Source organism: Rhinolophus sinicus, linkage group LG13, assembly GCF_036562045.2.
Source record: "Rhinolophus sinicus isolate RSC01 linkage group LG13, ASM3656204v1, whole genome shotgun sequence".
Lineage (NCBI taxonomy): Eukaryota > Metazoa > Chordata > Mammalia > Chiroptera > Rhinolophidae > Rhinolophus > Rhinolophus sinicus.
The window spans coordinates 10,255,304-10,273,971 of record NC_133762.1 but is presented as its reverse complement, the minus strand read 5'-3'; the positions used below and the strand labels follow the sequence as shown (position 1 = coordinate 10,273,971).

The following is an 18,668-nucleotide window of genomic DNA, read 5'->3' as shown; positions in this document are numbered from 1 at the left end:
AAGGAAGGAAGAAAGGAAGGAAGGAAAGAAGGGGCAATGACGCATGAAAATAGCATGAAATAAAAATGATAGAAGTACACCAAAAATTGCTATAAGTATAAATAGGTGAAACATCCTTATTAAATGACAAAATCTTCCAGATTCGTTTTTTAAAATCTCACTGCATGTGGTATACCAGAGGTACTTTTAAAAAGAGGGTGAGGGGAAGCATGATGTATATAAAAACATGCCTTCATGATCTCTTTATTGTTTGCCTCTACTAAAATGTCTTAAAAGAGAAATATGAAAACTAAAAGATTACACAAACATAAATTAAAGCAGGCATGGCAATAGTAATATATGACAGTCATATTCAAGCACAAGTACATTAAATGGGATTTAAACATCTTATTCTGATAAAGGGCACGATTCACAACAAACATATAAAACTCATAAATCTTAAGAATCAAATAACACAGGATTGAAGTATGCAATGCCAAAATGGGAGAAGGGGAAATAACTGTACTCGGAGTGGGAGACGTTAAGACAGTAACTCAGTCTTAAATAAATCAATTCCTCAAAAATAATGATATAGTGTATTTGAACAATATTGTTTTTTATAGATATATGTCAAACTGCATAAAGAATATCCTTTTTTCCCCCCCAAACATCCATGGAACTGTTACAAAAATTAATCATATACAGGGCTATAAAAAAAACTCAATAAATTTTCAGATAAAAGCAGATATTGTACAAACCACATTTTCTAACAACAATTAAATAAAGTTAAACTTAAGTAAAAATGGTTTAAAAAAAAACAGCAAAAAGAAAACCATTTGGAAATAGAAAAACATCCTCCTAAAAGAAGCTCACTGAATAAATTCGTGTATTAAAGAGAAAAATCAATGTTAAATCAGTGTAATTAAAGCCATGATAAAAGAAGTGGACGTCTGGTATCCTGGGAGAGATGACATCGGATAAGAATGGAAATGTCCCAATCAGAACGTCAGCTGCATGTTGCCATCCTGGTTAAGAAAATTCCCAGCACCTTAGTTAAGAGAATGAAGATGGTACTAGATTTAGATGATACTCTCTGTGATAGTAATCAATTATTTTAATCACTTCCATAAAATTCTGGGTGAAAGCTGCTCCCGGTATCATTTACTATTAAAATCCAGACTGAATGCACCCTGCCTCACAATTCCTATTAAGGTTCTAGGCCCCCTAAACTAGGAAAACAATATTCTTTCCTACAGCATTTCCCAACACGTATTCTATAGGATGTTACTTAAGAGCTGGTGGATGGGCGAGAAATTCACAGCCAAAGCACTTGGAACATGGTGAGTTGACGAAAATAAAAACGTTTTCATGGCTGCAGAATTTTTCAGACTCTTTTAATAGGCCAGTATGCATTGTGAAGTCTTAGAAGAAAAATGTAGCACACAGTTTTTCTCTCGAGATCTCCAAGACCCTGGAATGCTGACGGACATGCTCTGGGAAACGCTGTCTTTGCTGAATTGTTTCCGTATGGTTTGTTTTTTGCCATCTAGCTATCTTTTGCACATTTTAGCATGGCTACAAGGGTCCTTATTCAAGGGGCGGCAATGGGTTGGGGGGCCGGGGGCTGGGTGGAGAGCCTTCTCAAGAAAAACACTGACCACCATTCTGTGATGTCACCAAGTTACAAACAGGCCACAGCTCTTTCTTGTCTGACACCAAATCTTTAAAAAAAAAAAAAACGAAAAAATAACCTGAAATCTAGGTTTTGTGAATCAGATATTGGAAGAGGCAGGTTTGTCTACAGAAGTCATTAAGCACAATTAGCTAGGAGAGAAAAGTTAAAAAAAAAAAAAAAAAAAAAAAAATCACCATGGCCATGTTGCTGTAAAGTGCTCCCTAGAAGCAAATGCAGGTGGAAGCAAAGTTTGCAAGTTTTCTTCTCCTATTATGAGATCTGTTATTTTTTATTACATTATTTTGTGACGAATAATACAACTCAACAAATGCCGAATACCTTTCAGCTTAAGCTCATGTTCTGCAAACTATAATTGTTCATGCTGCCATCTCCCTACATCCCTCAATGAACAATCTGTCTCCTACCAAATATGGAACACCCCCACTCTTTACGTAGGGCGCTATCCTACTCCAGTCCAACAGAAGACTTCTAGAAGCAAACCAATGATAAACTTCTGTTGGATTTCCTTTTGCAAAAACGGCTTTGCATTGTTCTCCTGAAAACGATTTTTCGGTGAACGCTCCCATCTCTGGTCCAGTGAGGCCACATCTAACGGGGGTCACTGATGAGAGAAGCAGGGTCCCTGAATGTACGCACCAAGAACCAACTGAAATGACAACCCTGCAGAAGCCACGTGGGTGGGTTTCTTTACAAATACGGGAATGAGTTCAAAGCAATTATGGAAACCCCCAGAGAGGTTGTCTTCACCAAAGAAAATTCTACCTGTTCGTGAAAGGTATCAGGCTGATAACCTCACCTGCAGCCTCAAATGCTGCTTCTCCACAGTTTCCTACCCCCCACCCCCTTATTAACTGTTTGTTCCCTTAAAACTTCCTTAAAAGGCTGCTTTTGACCTCAGCAGCGTACCCGGCTCATGGCTACTGACAAAGTGAGAAGCACTACACACTTGGAAATCGTTTCTTAGTGTCAATCCCTAATTGGCTACACTCGCCGTCCCCCGAATTCAGAAGAAAGCTTACCCCTAAGGAGATGGCCTATTTTATTTGTACACTGCCTCGTTCTCAGGTGTCACTTAAATACACCCATCGGAGCAATGACGGCTCCTCATCACAAGAGAGGAACAAATGACACCTTTAAACTAAATAAAAGCAACAGAACCTGCCTACGCGGGTGGTAATGAGTTTCCTCAAACTGCCTCAGTCTGCCAATACCTCTCTCCCTCTGTTCCACGGACTTACTTTAAGAAGTGAGAGAAATAAGTAGTCTCTAGGTGTCTACGCACAGATCTGCTGATTCCAAAGAAGAGATGATTTTAATATCCTTTTTCCATTAAAAATAAATGAAGTTATACATACTGCTGATGACTTGGAAAAGAGTAAAGAAAAAATAATTGTAATGAACCACCCTAAGACAACAATCAGTATGTCTTTCTTTATAGTGCTTTATTTGGACTTTTTTTTTTTTTTTACAACCATCAGTGGCATTTACTTCTTTTTTGTCCTTTATTTGGATTTTTAACATAATTTTAATTGTATTCTAAATTATGCAATGGGCGTCTTCCCATCAGTCCAATGGAGAAAATGATCACATCATCATTGTAAAAACAGAATAAACGCCCTGGTGGTTACCAGCTAGTCTGGCTAACTAGATACAGACACTTAGCTAAAACTTTCCATGTATCAAGTAATTTAATCTTCACAACAGCCCATGTAGTAACTGCTTTTATATTTGCACTTTTACAGAGGAGAACACTGGGGCACAGAGAAGTTAAGTAGCTTGCCCATGACTACACGGCAAGAGAACACAGAGTTCAGACTCCAATCCAGGTCTGACTGACTCCCAAACCTGTTCTTCCATTGCACGCAATACCCCGCAATTCAGGGGTCCTATGACCCATGGGTCCATCATTCCTGCACTTCCCAACAGCCTTTGGGATGGCCTGCCAAGTCACCCCAACATCAGGACCCTTTATTGGTGCCTGTCTTCTGTGTGCGCCCAAACCAGGGTAGGTCTCTGTCCACTGATTCCGTGACAGCACTGGTTTATGACGTACTCACTGCACCTTTCATCTGCCACTGGTGAGTCAACACTTCCCACTTGACACATTTTAAACTCTTTATTTATTCGGAGCCCTTTATGAGAGACTGTGCATACAGCGTTCTAATTCTCTCCTTTCTCTCCCTTTCCCTCTCCCTCTCTCCCCCTTTCTCTGCACCACACACCATTTCATCTCCAAAGCTAACAGTGGCTGCATCTACCACAGTAGGGATATAAGTCTGGTGAAAAACCCTTCTCTACCCTTTAAGGTCTTTATGCCATCCCAACAGATGGCTCCTATTTACGATGACTTTTCTTGTCTCATGCCGACTCATACAGTTAAAAGTTCTCCAGCAGAGAACCATGTGATTTCACTGATAGGTGGTATATAAACCAAAAACAACAAAAGAACAAGACAAACAAATGAGAAACAGAAACTCATAGACACAGACAATGGTTTGGTGGCTACCAGAGGGTAAGAGGGGTGGGGCATGGGAGATGAGGGTAAGGGGGATCAAATATATGGTGATGGAAGGAGAACTGACTCTGGGTGGTGAACACACAATGGAATTTATAGATGATGTAATACAGAATTGTACACCTGAAATCTATGTAACTTTACTAACAATTGTCGCCCCAATAAATTTAAAAAATATATTAAAAAAAAAAAAAAAGTTCTCCGTGAGATCCCATTTTGTTAACCTCTAAAATGTCCATCAGAAACTCTCTTGGGGTCCTAGTTTCAACCAATACTACTGGCTTCCCAGGGACAATGCACAACACAATCCAAATACTTTAACAAGTATTGCTAACAACACTTTAAGAATTATTGCAATTACTGATGGCTTAATATGGATGATTACAATAGAACTTTTGCTTGCTTCATAATTATAATAAGATTGCATTTCTTTCCTTCAGCTTTATTTTAATACTCTAATTTGGATAATTATCCAACACAGTGCTGGCAAGCATCTGGAAGATATCAATTTGAAAAAAAAAAATACTAATTCTCTTATTATAAGAGAATAAAAATTTTTAAGTTGCAAAACTATATTCATGTTGAGAAACATCCCACATTATATGCCCTCTGCTATAAAAATGCCGTAATTATTAAACATAATCCATGTTACAAGAGAGTTACAAATTGTGACCTCCACATAGAAATGTATTTTTCTACCCCTCTGTATAAACCCCAAGTATCGTACAGTTAATACCGCCCTTGGGGTCTCATTCACATTTAATGTATCACTGATCTGTTGGAAGAAAAACTGTTTCTCCTTAGGACATGTCCCGAAATAAAAATGACTAGTATGCATTATAGCATGTATTCATTCTGTCCATGATGGGAGGAAGAGTGTTTTAGAAGAAGTCACAGAGTCCATTCTTGTCTTAAAGCTAGAGAGGCCCAGACTGTACATTACTGGACCCATAAAACCTATAACTGAATATATGCATTTTTCACTTTCAAGTAACAAACTGTCTTTCTTACTCTGTCCTACTCATTTAGGAGAAATGAAATGGTACCCCCTTTCTCATCTCTCTTTCTGATTAACTCTCCTCAAACTCTCCTAGTGGGAAGAGATTCACAGTCCACAGGCTAAGTAACAAGCCAAAGAGAACCAGTCAATAAGACTTTTCTTTCCTTCTCAGTGAGGCCTGGGGGAAGGAGTCCTCTTTCCTCGTGTTTTTGTCCCCATCAAGATGAAATTATCCCCCCACTGACCCCAGTGGCTCCGAAGTCATTGCTGATTATGAACTTTCAACCCTATGTGCTTGTCTGACAAGAAGACAAAAGGTAAGTGGCTCCCAGGGGCACACGCTATGACATACAATGCAGTCCACTTGTAGGCATACGTGTAGTGACCAAGTTGTATGACTATATAGTCTCTGACAGTTGAGTTCAAGTCATTAACTCATGAATGGGGTCGATAATGCTGAGTACCATGGATGGAATTTAGCTGCATGTGCTGTTCCCCAAACATGGTCCCATTCTTATCCCAAGATGTTCTGGTGGGTTCTGGCTAAGTGCCTATAAGCTGATTCAAAGTCTGAAATTCAGAGTAAGAACACAGACGGAGTCCAGGCCTGGCTGAAAGAGTTTCAGACTCCTGATCAGCTTGGAGGCCCCCTGCCTGGATGATACCCCCACGGAAAAGGTCAACACGCATTCACAAAGGAACCTGCTCCCCCAGCAGACTTTCACGTGCCATGTTTCACAGGTGAGACAAGAACAGCTGTGGGAGGGAATTATGAATCTTGCCTCTTCTGAGTCCCTAAAGGCAAGAAGCATGTTTTACAACAAACACAGCTTGTTTCAGCCTCGCTCGTGAGGCACATTTCTTGGACTAACTTCTTGAGATCTATAACTGCGATACACAAATAATACTAGTTGTGTATCTTCTGCAATCTGGAAAACAGTAAAAATCTCTCTTTCGGCAAGACAACATATGGTGAGAAGGGCAGACGTATTTCCAGGAAGCAGTTAGCCAAGTGGTTTAGGATCTGCCTTCTCGATTGGGGGGAAAGAAATGCGTTTATACCTGAACATTCCTTTTGAAGGTAAAGATGCTCTTGGATATTATCTTTTCCCGCTCCTTATCACAGACTTAAAATGAAAAAGCTCTTCCTTCAGGGTGAGTGACCTATACCCTCATATACACACACAGTATTATAAATATGCTAATAACACTGTGCATTCACATAGAGGAGGAAAGTGCTTTACAGAAGATGCAGCTGGATGGTTTGCCAGCTGTTGCAAATGACAGAAGATGGCATGGTTTAAGCCGTTAGTTAAAATTTGTCTCATGAACCTTTTGTAGGGCCTGATAGCACACAGAATGGTAACTTCAAGTTTGGCCTGACGTGCCCCACGCGCCTCTCATAACAAGATCAAGGCCCTCATTGCAGTAACTCAGTGTTTTATTCTTCTTATCTGCACCTCCAGCCCATGGCCATGGGAACAACCGGAAAAGCTGAAGTGGTTGCTTGCTCACGGACTCAGGGAGGTTTTCCAAGCTTCACCTTCCTGCTTTCTGCTTTACTCCTCTCAATGAGTCTCCACCCCTTCACTTGGCACCTCAGCCTACCTTACACTTGGACCCCATTTCAACTGGAGGACCTCCCTCCAATCTCACTACTTCACGTTTAACTCGAGGTCTCCTTGAAGATAAAGCCCCTAAGAAATGTCCCGCCTCCTACCCTCAACCCACCAATGAGGAGACCGCATGCCATTGGGGCCTTTAGAATGTCGTGACCTCAGCCTCGTGCTCTGTTCAAGGGACCAACAGAAAACCATCAAATCAGTGACAACAAAGCCTGGGTCCCTTAGGATCAGAGTGTCCTGATGATGTCCAGGACCACCTCAGAGAGCCCCTCTAATCCCGCTTGGGTAATGCTGTACAGAGGAAGTTACCATGAGGGTGGTGTAGGTGTAGGGATAGTGGTAGGCTAGGTAGCAGACATCCTCGCTGTGCGGGAAGGTGACAGCAAAGGTGAGGGTGTAGTAACACGTCCTGGGTGCTCCCCCTGCGACAGCTGCACTCTGGCGGTAATGATTTCTAAAAGAGGAAGAAGAAAAGGGGAGAGTGAGTGACAGGTGGAGGAAACAGACATTTAGGGTCCTAGGGGCTGTATGCCTCTCGCGTTACATACTGGCAAAACGCTCACTCGAAACGCTTTGTGGGTGAAATTTAGAAAAGAGAGGACTGTACAAGTGAGCTCACTGCCGGGGCATGAGCCAAATCGGCAATGCCTAGACTGGTGCAGCTGTCTCCCAACTGTGGCATATACGACACACGCCCTTTCTTGCTGTGTCTGAAAATGAGGCTTTAGAGTCACTGAGGTAGAAAATGGAGGAAAACGTGAATGATTCGGTTTCTCTTGGGATTCTATTGCAAACGTACACTTTATTCCCCAAATCTGCAAACGTACACTTTATTCCCCAAATATTCCCCCCCCCAAAAAAAAAAACAATAAAACAAAACCTCTGCCTCCCCCTAGATCACAAAATACAGCTTCTCCTTTCTCTTCCACCTGCCATGGGGGCTTATTAGCAATCACCAATATATGCTGAGTTCCAACTCAAAACTTAACATACGCCATCTTGTGTTATCATTGGAACAACCCCTTGTGTAAATGAAGAAACAAAGGCTTAGAAAAACTAATTCGTCAAAGGTCGCAACGCTAGTAAGTGGTCAATACAGGACTCGAACCCAGATCTGTCTGCCAAGTCTTGGTTCTTTCCTCTACACAGTACTTTCCTCCCAAAGGAATACATTTCTCACCCCAAATGTGGTTCAGCTTCTTATAGCTTGAGAGTGTGCATTTTCCTTTGTCCAAGGAGAACAACCAATTTTGAGACTCCAGAGAACAGTATCAAAGTAAATTGTCCCCACAAGTACATTCCAAACAGTATTTTCCCCACATGCTGCCAGCCACGCTCTTCCCTGGCCTGCTGATGCTGAGACAGCTGCAGGCTTTCCTGAGAAAAGTTACCATCAAGGCTGCGTTATAAGGTAAAACACACCCAGACACCAAAAGATGTCATTCCACCTTTGAAGATTTACAATACAATGTTGGCTTGTCCACTGTGCTTTGGGGTTTTATTGGGGGAAAGGGCGGGGAGAGGACAGAAATAGCAGATAATTACTCCATGTGTTCTTGCAAAACATTAAAACAAAAAAACAAAAAACAAAAAAACATGGGTTATTTTTTTCTGCCTTTTGGCTCCCTTCATGCTACACCCACCAAAGCAAAAAAGGAAAAAACGAGAAAATCTACTGTCTAGATTCTTGTGGTTTTGTGCGGGTTTTATATACTTATAAAAGTAGCAATGGGAGTAACAGAACCTGGCAGTCCCACGGACTGTGGCCTGGTACATTTCTCTTGCCTCAGTTTCTTCCAACATGGCAGCCTAGAGCCTTGGTCATTCTAGAGAAAGAAGGATACCCCCTAATGATGTGAGCCCCAAGTGATTACCCCACCCAGCTTTTCAACATCACATGACTAGCACCCATTTCCTTTGTGACTATAGGACTAGAAACTCCAAAATGCATCTTTGCCCGTGGAGCCATCTGAATCTCAATACGTCATTGAGTCCACTGTTTCCAGATTTTCCCCAAGTTCTACAGCCTCCCCTGATCCAATGCTCTGCTTATTAGACAGCATGTAATGAAGCCGACCGTAGCTCAGAAAGCATACCAGCCACCTGTGCTCTATCTTTTATTCTCTTTCTGATTTCATTCATACAGGCTCCCTTGCAAATACACGTTCAGTTTGCACTGAGCTGAACCTATAAATCAATCACACCTTTTGACAATGGAAGAGCGAACGGGAATGAAAAGAGCTGGTCAAAAGGGTCAAAATTTAGACGATCGATCAAAGCGTGGGAGAGAGCTTCACCCGGAAGCTTACGTGTATGAGCATGGGAATACACACACACACCCCAACCTGAATGTAAAGGCAGGTGGAAATACACCATCGCAAAGCTCTTGACCTACCGATAATGGAGGGCACCTTTCCTCAAGATTAACAGGTGCCCCTGAGGGCGAGGGGGGGTGGTCTCATTTCACATGAGCTTTGCTTCTTTTTAAATTTCCTATTGTACTACTGAGCACGCTGAAATCACAGGCGCATTCACACACCGCAGACTCAAACTTTCTTCCCCAGTCACTGAGGAGATCAAGACAGAGCAAGGAAAGGGAACTGTGAAACCACCCCCGTCCCTGTGCTTTACCTGCCACTCAAACCAAACTCTAGGGAAGGAACAGCAAAATAAAACGGGGTCATTCTTAGCTTTTGAGTGTCTGTGGGCCCAGGCCATAGTGATTTAAGGGACGTGTAAGGGATTTGAATGGTCGTTTGAGCTATATGAATCTACTTTCTCACACCCCCAGCACGCGTGCACGCGCACACACACACACACACCTCTGCTATAACTTGCCGGACAAGATTCTCATGGGCAACAGTAAAAGCTTCCCACTGATATGCCTTCCCAGGATGGTTGCAGACTGCTGGAATTTAAGAAAAATGGGTATCACCTCATTCAGGACGAGTTTTAGCTAAAAGAGATTCAGTTACCACCCTAGTCTGGGGTTTAAATTCTAGCTGAACCTACAACAAACGTCAGGCATCCCCATGGAGGATCCAGGAAATGATTCTACCATTAGGAAACGTTCCTTTTCGGAGACCTTTAACCTTCCGTAAGACCCCCTTCTTCAAGGCGGAATGCTTGTGATTTCCCTAAAGTGAAGCACTTGGCTTGCTACAATTCCGTTTGTTCACGACAAACTGAGATCCCATCAACATATTATTTTCAGTTTTCCCAATTATTGGGAACATATTGGTGACCATATTGAGGGGTGTTTGCAAGGCAGTAACATTCATCCTTTCTATTTCAAATGGTTCCCATGTTCTTCCTTTGTGTAGAAAACCCTTTCCTTCCTTTTCATTCAGCCCTGTCCTCTTCTTTCTTCAAGACTCAACTCAAATGTTTCCTCCTCCAGGAAGCCTTCCATGATATTGGCCCTTTTATAGCATTATTCCACGGGTGTCTCCCTCCCTGCCAACGCTTTCTGGCAGGGTCATGCAGACTCATTTGTGTACCTTCCTGCGTGGCACAACACCTAAACTTAGCAGCTCTTCAGCTAAACTTTGCAGAATAAATGGGCCTACGGCAGTAATATTTAGGATACTTAACATATTTTATCTCTAATCCTAATTATCTCTTTTCAGGGTGAGTATTATTATATACACTCTACAGATGGGGAAAATGGGGATCACAGATGTTAAGTGTCTGGAGTAACTCCATACCACAGGCATCGTAAGCAGGATTCAATCTGAGGTGTGGGCTCACTTCAAAACCAAGATTTTAAAAAATTCTATCACCTATTTCTTAGGAATGGATTAAAAACAAGAGGGTTTTTTTGGCCCAATTCATCAAGTATGAATTTGAAGGTTTGGTCTTCACAAATCAGGACCTGCTATCAACTTAACAGTAACAGGAGGAATGTAAATCCAGATAAGGGCCAGTGAAAATGACCCATACCGCCATGATTCTTTATGCCATTGTATTTGATGGAAGATGTATCTACTCATTATTGATAATAATTGCTAACATTCATGAACACAGACTTTGCACCAGGCACTGTTTCAAGCTTTCCACGGGCTTTCTCACAGCTCATTTCATTTTCAGAATATGCGTCGGTCTAACAGGTTGATGCTATTATTAGCCCCCTTTTACAGATGTGGAATCTGAGGTAGAGAGAGGCTGGAATAAGTCGCCCACAGTCACACCATTAACAAGTGGCAGAAGTGTGATTCCAAACACTTTAGCTCCTCAAGAAAGAAGAAGTCTGGTGAAATCAGGTGAGCTCTCAGATTTGCTGGATCCTAGCTAGGTCATCGTGGGTCCATGACCCGAGGTGAGATAGATCCAGCCATTCGTCAGCTAAAAGCATCTCTTTGCTTTTCTATTCCCTGATCCATTTATCTTCGGAAGGATCCGCCTGTTTATAATCATAAAGCCTTCAATGAAGCAAGGAGCAAAGTACACAAATGCATAGTTATGAATTCAATCCATTTTCATTTGTACTTAAAAATATGCTGGGAAGTCATTCTTCTTCTCTGTGTGGGCATGAAATAAGCAAATGCTGAGAGAGAGAGAGAGAGCAAATGAGATAATCTTATAAGGACGATGGCTCTGTTCTACAAGTGGCATCATCTCACTTAACAGGATCTGGTAAGGCAGGGCAGACAAGTCACCAGGCTTCTCTGTGTCTGCAAAGCTTCTAATATTCTCTATAATCCCCTGTCTCTCTCCTGAGACCCCCTCGGAAGGATGCATGACGGCAGAGCTCTTGTGTGACATCCATCTTCATGAGTGAGCTGTTCCATCTCCTCTCACAAGCGGAGATAAATGTCAGAAGACATCAGCCGTGGTGTATTACATGGCCACTGCCAGCGTGCAGCTTCCCCCTCCCCTGCCCTTCGGCAGCAAAATTACTGTAGCCCAGAGCGGGGAGAGAAAGGTGTGAGGCTGCAGACCGCAGGGAAGTAAATAAGGCAGAAACCAAGAGCATCCTTGCTTACTTTTATAGGAGGCGTGAAAAAATGGGTCTGCCCCTTCATGCTCTTCCCTCTCAGAATCACTTTTTATTTTCTGGCCTGGTGGTCTGCAAAGTGGTTGGGACAGGGTGTCCCATAGCGGGGGGTCGGGGGGCAGGGGAAGGAGGTACTCGGGGGAGGGCCAAGAGGGGTGACTGATCACAGGGAGGGAGCATTAGAGTTTCTCTTTAAATTTATTCGGATCTAGGTAGTAAGAACGGAATTAGTAAACTATTGTCTGTGTCTATGAGTTTCTGTTTCTCATTTGTTTGTCTTGTTCTTTTGTTGTCTTTGGTTTATATACCACATATCAGTGAAATCACATGGTTCTCTGCTTTTTCTGTCTGACTTAGTTTAGTGGTTTTCAGAGGGGAAGGGGGGAAGGGGGGTGGGGGGTGGGAGATGAGGGTAAGGGGGATCAAATATATGGTGATGGAAGGAGAACTGACTCTGGGTGGTGAACACACAATGGGATTTATAGATGATGTAATACAGAATTGTACACCTGAAATCTATGTAATTTTACTAACAATTGTCACCCCAATAAATTTAAAAAATAAATTTAAAAAAAAGAAAGGAATTAGGTTACCTAAGGTTTAACCTGAGGGTTGACAACACTGCCCTATGCACTCCAAGTCAATCAAATGTGGTGAATAATTATAAAACACACTAGGTGCCGATACAGCAACCTTATCCACACTCCTCTGTTGTATCCCGGGGCTGGAATACGAAAGATACCTTCCATTTTACATCTCTGGTTTTCACATGTCAGGTAGTTAAGTATCGATTGCTGGATAAGAGGGTTCCTGAGGGAGAAGTAGGCATAGCTCACCAGCTTTCAGCTTCTGGCAAAGTATGCAAGTCTGCAGAAGCCGAGTTGAGTGGATTCACCGATATTATCGAAATTAAACTAAACCTCACAATATAGACAATTAGCTTGGGTTTTTTGTTTTTAATTTTGCTGAGAAGCCACAGAACGACAACAGTATTAGATTTGAAGCAGAAATGACCAAGAAAAAGGAAGAATGGATATGGACTCCTTCCTACTCTTAATACTAGCTCTTAAGAATTCTTTTTTGTGTATAAATAATCTAATCAGATCTGGGAAATTAGCCAAAAAATTTCAAAATTATCCAAAAGACTATTTACACTATATTTCTTTATGGTCAACGCTAAGGGTATAGTATGCCCTGAGTTATCAATGGTACAAAAATACAGTTGACCCTTGAACAACATGGATTTGGACTGTGTGGGTCCACTTACACATGGATTTTTTTCCCATAAATACTTTAAATGTATTTTTCTCATCCTTATTCTGTTCTTAACTCCCTAGCTTACTTTATTGTAAGAATACAGTATATAATACATATAAAATATGTTAACCGACTGTTTACGTTATTGGTAAAGCTTCTGGTCAACAGTAGGCTATCAGTAGTTAAGCTTTGTAGGAATCAAAAGTTATATGTGGGTTTCTGACGGTGGGGGTGGGGTGTTGGGGGATCAGCACCCCTAACCCCTGCATTGTTCAAGGGTCAACTGTCTAACAATTAGGTAGACAGTTAAAATTACTTGTTTCATTTTTTTCTCATGACTTAAAATTCTTAACCTTTTGCATGTTTTCTAATGCATGCAATACATTAGTATAATACAGTCATATTAACTAAAATAATTTACAGACAAATCTATATTAGAAGTATATGCATAAATTTATTAACATAGTTTGAAAGCTACCTTCTAATTGATGACAATAGAATCCACAAAACAGTCAGCCTGCCTCCTTAAAAGATCACTATTGCTGTCACTTTTTGAAGAAATGAATATTCCATTCCTTCTGAGTCTCTTTTTGCTTTCACCCTTCCATATATATATACTTGGGAACTATGGTCATGGTTCTCTCCACAGTGAACACCCTGGCACTCCCTTTGCAGCACGGCACTAAATCTGGGAATTTAACAGCATAACAGAAATAGAGCTTCCGAGTTCCTGATAACATGCTGAAGTCAAAGAAAGAGGAGGTAAAGTTTTCCCAATTAATACACCAGAGAGTATCAAGGCAGCGATGAAGCAAAGAAATCTTCTAAAGCAGATCAACTCCAAGATTGTGAATAGCTAAAAAGAAAGACATATACTGTATACTCCAAGGCCTTCTACAATAGAGAGGTGCTCTGCTTTGTGGTGGAACAGAGATACCCGCATCTATTCTGTTTTTAGATCACATTATTGGAAACATATTAACATAACGTGGATAATTGTAAAACAAACTACACTACAATGTAGCTAGCTTATCCATTTATCTCTGTTGGATTCATGGCTGGAATACGAAAACTGAATTACATTATACATTCATGGTTTCTCTGTTACCCCTCTGCTCCTCTTTAATCACAGAACAACTGTCTTGTTAATGAATCTAAAAGCTATTAACATTAACACTGGCTTTCCTTAGGCCAGGCTGTGCTTTCAGATGTGGCTCCTTCCTTCTCCTTTTGGCAGATGCTTGGTCCCCTTAAACCTGCTCCTTATTCTCCACCTGCAAGAGGGGGAGCCTCCAGGGAAAGCTATACCCCACTGGGAGAGGATGCTTCATGGATACTATTCTTGTCTAGTCTCTTACAAAGTTCCAGATCCAAGCCGGCTGCAAGCTGGGTCTTTCATGTTTATTTAGGTTACTATTTTCAGACGACAATAAAAGTTATTCTTGACAAACCAAGGTTCAAATTAAGGCTTTCATTATGCTTCCCTGTAGCTGTGGCCTCTATTCCCTTGAGGTGATTTTTGAGTCTAAATCTCTTTGGACCATAGAAAGATCTTGAGAGTCTCTAGATAGATGGGCCAGAGAGTAATTGCTACATAGGTGAATGGAAAACCAACAAAATTGCAATATTTTGCTATTGTTCTGAAGAATATAATGAAAATACCAGCCAGGTCCAAACCCTAATACGTCAAGGACTGAAGACTGTCAACTCTTTTATTAGAAACTGTTAGCCCAGCTCTGTGTTTTGTAGATGACGGTTATCTCTACAGTGATTTCTGCCTTTTGTCTGATAGAAAAACAAAATTCTTGACCTTTTCTATCTATCAATGTTTCTGTCCTCAGTCTCAAAAGCCAAGAGGCATAAGGGCATTTCTTTTTGATATTGGTAACAACCTAAACTCTAAAATGTCTGATTCGTTTTTAAGGGGCCTCGCGTCATCTCAGAAAAAGACTTAACTTTATCCAAGAAAATAAGTACTAGCCTATCAGTTTTTATTAAAAACTAGCAATGAGCTAATAACTATATATTTTCGACCTGTTACAACAATTCTTATCCTCCCTTGTCTTATTAATTTATACCTTATTTTCCATTAAAAATGCACAAATAAGCAATTTGTGGGTCTGGATTTCTTTTATCAAAAGATATGGATAATTTAAATTTTACTACAATATGACAGGATCAACTGATGAAACTGGCTATTGACAAGGTGTTGAAGATGAATTCTGAAGACCTTCTCTCTTTTATTTCATCAAAAGAAAAAATCACCTTACTGTGGAGAAACAGTTACTAATGTGTATTTATTTATCACATATTCACCCTTATCTACTTTGGAAAACTGAAGCACAGGATGGATTAGAACACTCCAGGATGCCTCAGACATTTTGTTCACTGGGAACAAAGCGGAAAGAGGTAAAGAACTTAAAGCTTGATGCACGACTCAGTGGCCGAGTCTGTACAACTGCTCACACCCAACAAGGTCTAAAGTTTTTAATGTGCTGACATGAAGACACACCATATTCCGCAAATCAAAAGCTATTATTTCTTGGGGTCTACTGTGAGCACCACTTAACATGCGTCTGTTCTGAAGGGCAGGACATTTGTCACTGAGACGGTGCCACGTGTGGCAGACAGGTACAGACTGCTGAGGTTTATGAGAGCAACACGGAAAAGAGGAGAGAAAAGGAAATGAAGAATATTCTAACTCACTTGTAGTAACAGATTTCATAGCCCGTCCGTATCCAGCTGGGTCTGCCAAGAAGAGCTTCCTTCACAGAATACAAAGTCGGCTGCATCCCTACACAAGACAAAGGTAGGGTGAGTCCACCAGGGAAAGAGAAATGGGCCAAAGAGTTGTAGGAGGCTGTACAGTGGCCCTCACCAATATCCAGGTGGCAATCCTGGAACCTGGGAATGGTACCTTACACGGCAAAAGACAATTTGTAGTTGCAATTAAAGACCTGGAGATGGGGAGATTATGCTGGTGGGCCCCAAATGCCGTCACACATGTCCTTAGAAGAGGGAGGCTGGACAGGTTAGACTGCAGAGGAGAAGCAAAGCGACCGAAGCTGAGAGAAATTTGAATACGCGATGCTGCTGGTTCTGAAGATGGAGGAAGGGGACATGAGCCACGGGATGCAAAGAATGGAGCTCGAAAAGCTGGAAAAGGAAACAGAATCCCCTAGAATCTCCAGAGGGAGCACAGCTTTTTCAACAGCCTGACTTTAGCCCAGGGTAACTGATTTTGGACTTGTGGACTCCAGTACTCTACAAGAGTCGACTTGTCTTGTTTTAAGCTATAAAGATTGTCACCATGTGTTACAGCAGCCACACAAAGTGAACACAAGAGTCAAGGTGCCGATTTCCTGTTTCTACACCAGCAGGACAAAATGGAGCATCAGGCTGTCATGAGACCTGGAGATATGGGAATACGTATTCCTTCCCGAAAGCCGCTCAGTAAATTAGTATTATGAGCCAGCGATAACATGCAGGATTTCCCATTCCTACATATGTTCAAAGGAAATATGGGCTACTAGTCAGTCTTTGGCCCTTGAATGTCTCCTCTAAAACTGGCACCAGGATTTGGGAGAATTTCAACTTTCTCCAGAGTATTTCTTTGAATGTAAATCATTGCTGGATGGTGCTATTTGCCTGTCTGTGACAAATAGGTCAATATATCTGCTACTGTGAGATTTAGGAGATTGAGAGAGAGAAAAAAAAATTAACCAGAGGGCTCCCTGACCTCAAAAAGTGCAAGATGGGGCAAGGGAGCCCGGAAGTAGTGGAGTGCTATGTGTGGTGTTAACACAACACCCCATGGGACAGTAAGGATTTCCGGCTTCCCCCACAATGTTGCCACACTTAGCAACCAAAATGGGTCAACCCAACTTCAAACCCTCTGGGAACCCAAGCAAGGCTTCCGATAACGATCCAAATGCTGACAATGTGACACCATCCCTGGGATTCTCCCAAAAGCCTTGCTCCCCCCAGAGCTCGTACCATAATTAAACTGGCTGTTGGGCTTCTCACAGTTGATGATGTTGAATCGATAAGGGATAGCTGCCCGCGTCCGGCTCACCCGGAAGTAGAACCACTGCTGGTGCTGGGTGCTGTTCACGTCAGCATTCACCAACAAGTCGTACTCGAACCTGCCAAGTCAGAAGGGAGACTAGAGGGTTACAAGTCTTCCAGGTAACTTCCAACACGGAGAATCTACCAATCTTGGGGTCTAGATGGTAGAGCTAAGACCCGGGATCTCAGTTGGCTGGTAAGTGATATTTATCATCTAGAACTTACAATATGGGAATTCAGGGCTGGAGGGGAGCGGATTCTTGGTGTTAGAAGACTCAGTAACCCAACGGCAGTATGTCTTGTTATTCAACCGTAATGAAGCTTCTATCCAGCTAGAAAAAAGGCAATGGTGCTATTTCTTAGAGAAAGTTCAATCATATCTGGTTGGATATGCCATTACTAGTGGAAGCTAGACATGATGCGTGAGCCTCAGTCTTCTCATGTGGAAAATGGGACTAGTGTCTAAACTTGCAGTGTTGTTTAAAAAGACTAATTAGTATAGAATATGTAAATCCACAGCAAAGCAACCGACATGAGATGAGCTGGCAATGCAGGGGTTGTTTGTTGTTTCCCTTTTTAAAAGTGATATAACCTCCCGTCAGGAAAGTTCACAAATCTTAAGTCAATAACTCAATGAACTGAAACAAGTGCATCTTGATACACCTGTCTGATAATTGCCCAGGTCAAGATACAGGTCATGTCCAGCCCCCCAGGAGGCTCTTATGTGTCCCTTCCCGGTCACTATGTTTCCAAAGGTAGTTAAGTTTTTGAGCTTTAGCAACAGAATTAGCAATGCAGTTTTGGCTTAAACATATTAGGGTATTTCATTTTCAGAAATATTATTGTCCCATCCCCTTGGCGTGCTCCTTGAGCTGCTCTTCTAGAAAGGCTAACGTGTTTGCTCCGGTCCATTCACCCTTTCCCATCTGCACCCCTAATAAAGGGCATTCTGTAGTGAGATTTGTGGGAGGGTCGAGATTTGGATGCGACGTATTGGAGCAGAGCTACATGATGGAGCTCACCCCTCACACTAACCACTGCACAAGGCACTATAGCACGAACAAAGCGTGACCCACTGAGTGGCACTCACAAGAACATTCTGGAAAGTCTGCAACCCGCAAATTGTCTGCTATATCCATAATGATCTCTCCAAACAAGGGACCGTAAAAATACCTTGCCTGGAAGTAGGTTTGTTTCCTGTCATTTGACCATTATCCTGAGCACAAGGGATTCATTTAAGATTCTCCATTCTGGCCAATGGCAGGAGAGAGAGACCTGAGCGAGGCCAGCAGGTCAGGCATATCCTGGGCTGGTCATTGGCCCACTAGGAGATTCGGATCCAGGATTCTGGATCCCTTCTCTCCTGGATCCTTTGCACATGATATACAATAACAGAAGGAGCCATGGGAAGAAGAAGAAGCTGAGCTGGCAAACAAGAAAGAGAAGACGGTTGAGAAAGATTCCGAACATGATGGTCTTTCCCTTCTTCGGCCCAAGGAGCTCAACTTGTTCTTGTTTTATATGTTGGGCTT

General features: G+C 41.9%; 1 protein-coding gene across 1 annotated transcript in view; it reads right to left on the bottom strand.

Moving 5' to 3' along the window:
• Positions 1 to 18,668, bottom strand: part of AGBL1 (AGBL carboxypeptidase 1) — a 583,728-nt gene that overhangs the window by 442,406 nt on the left and 122,654 nt on the right. The window contains exons 14-16 of the mRNA XM_019726713.2: positions 17,065 to 17,213; positions 15,775 to 15,862; positions 7,125 to 7,269 (exon numbers count right to left, since the gene is read on the bottom strand). Of these exons, the coding sequence (XP_019582272.2) occupies positions 7,125 to 7,269; positions 15,775 to 15,862; positions 17,065 to 17,213 (382 nt within the window). The remainder of the gene's footprint in view (positions 1 to 7,124; positions 7,270 to 15,774; positions 15,863 to 17,064; positions 17,214 to 18,668) is intronic.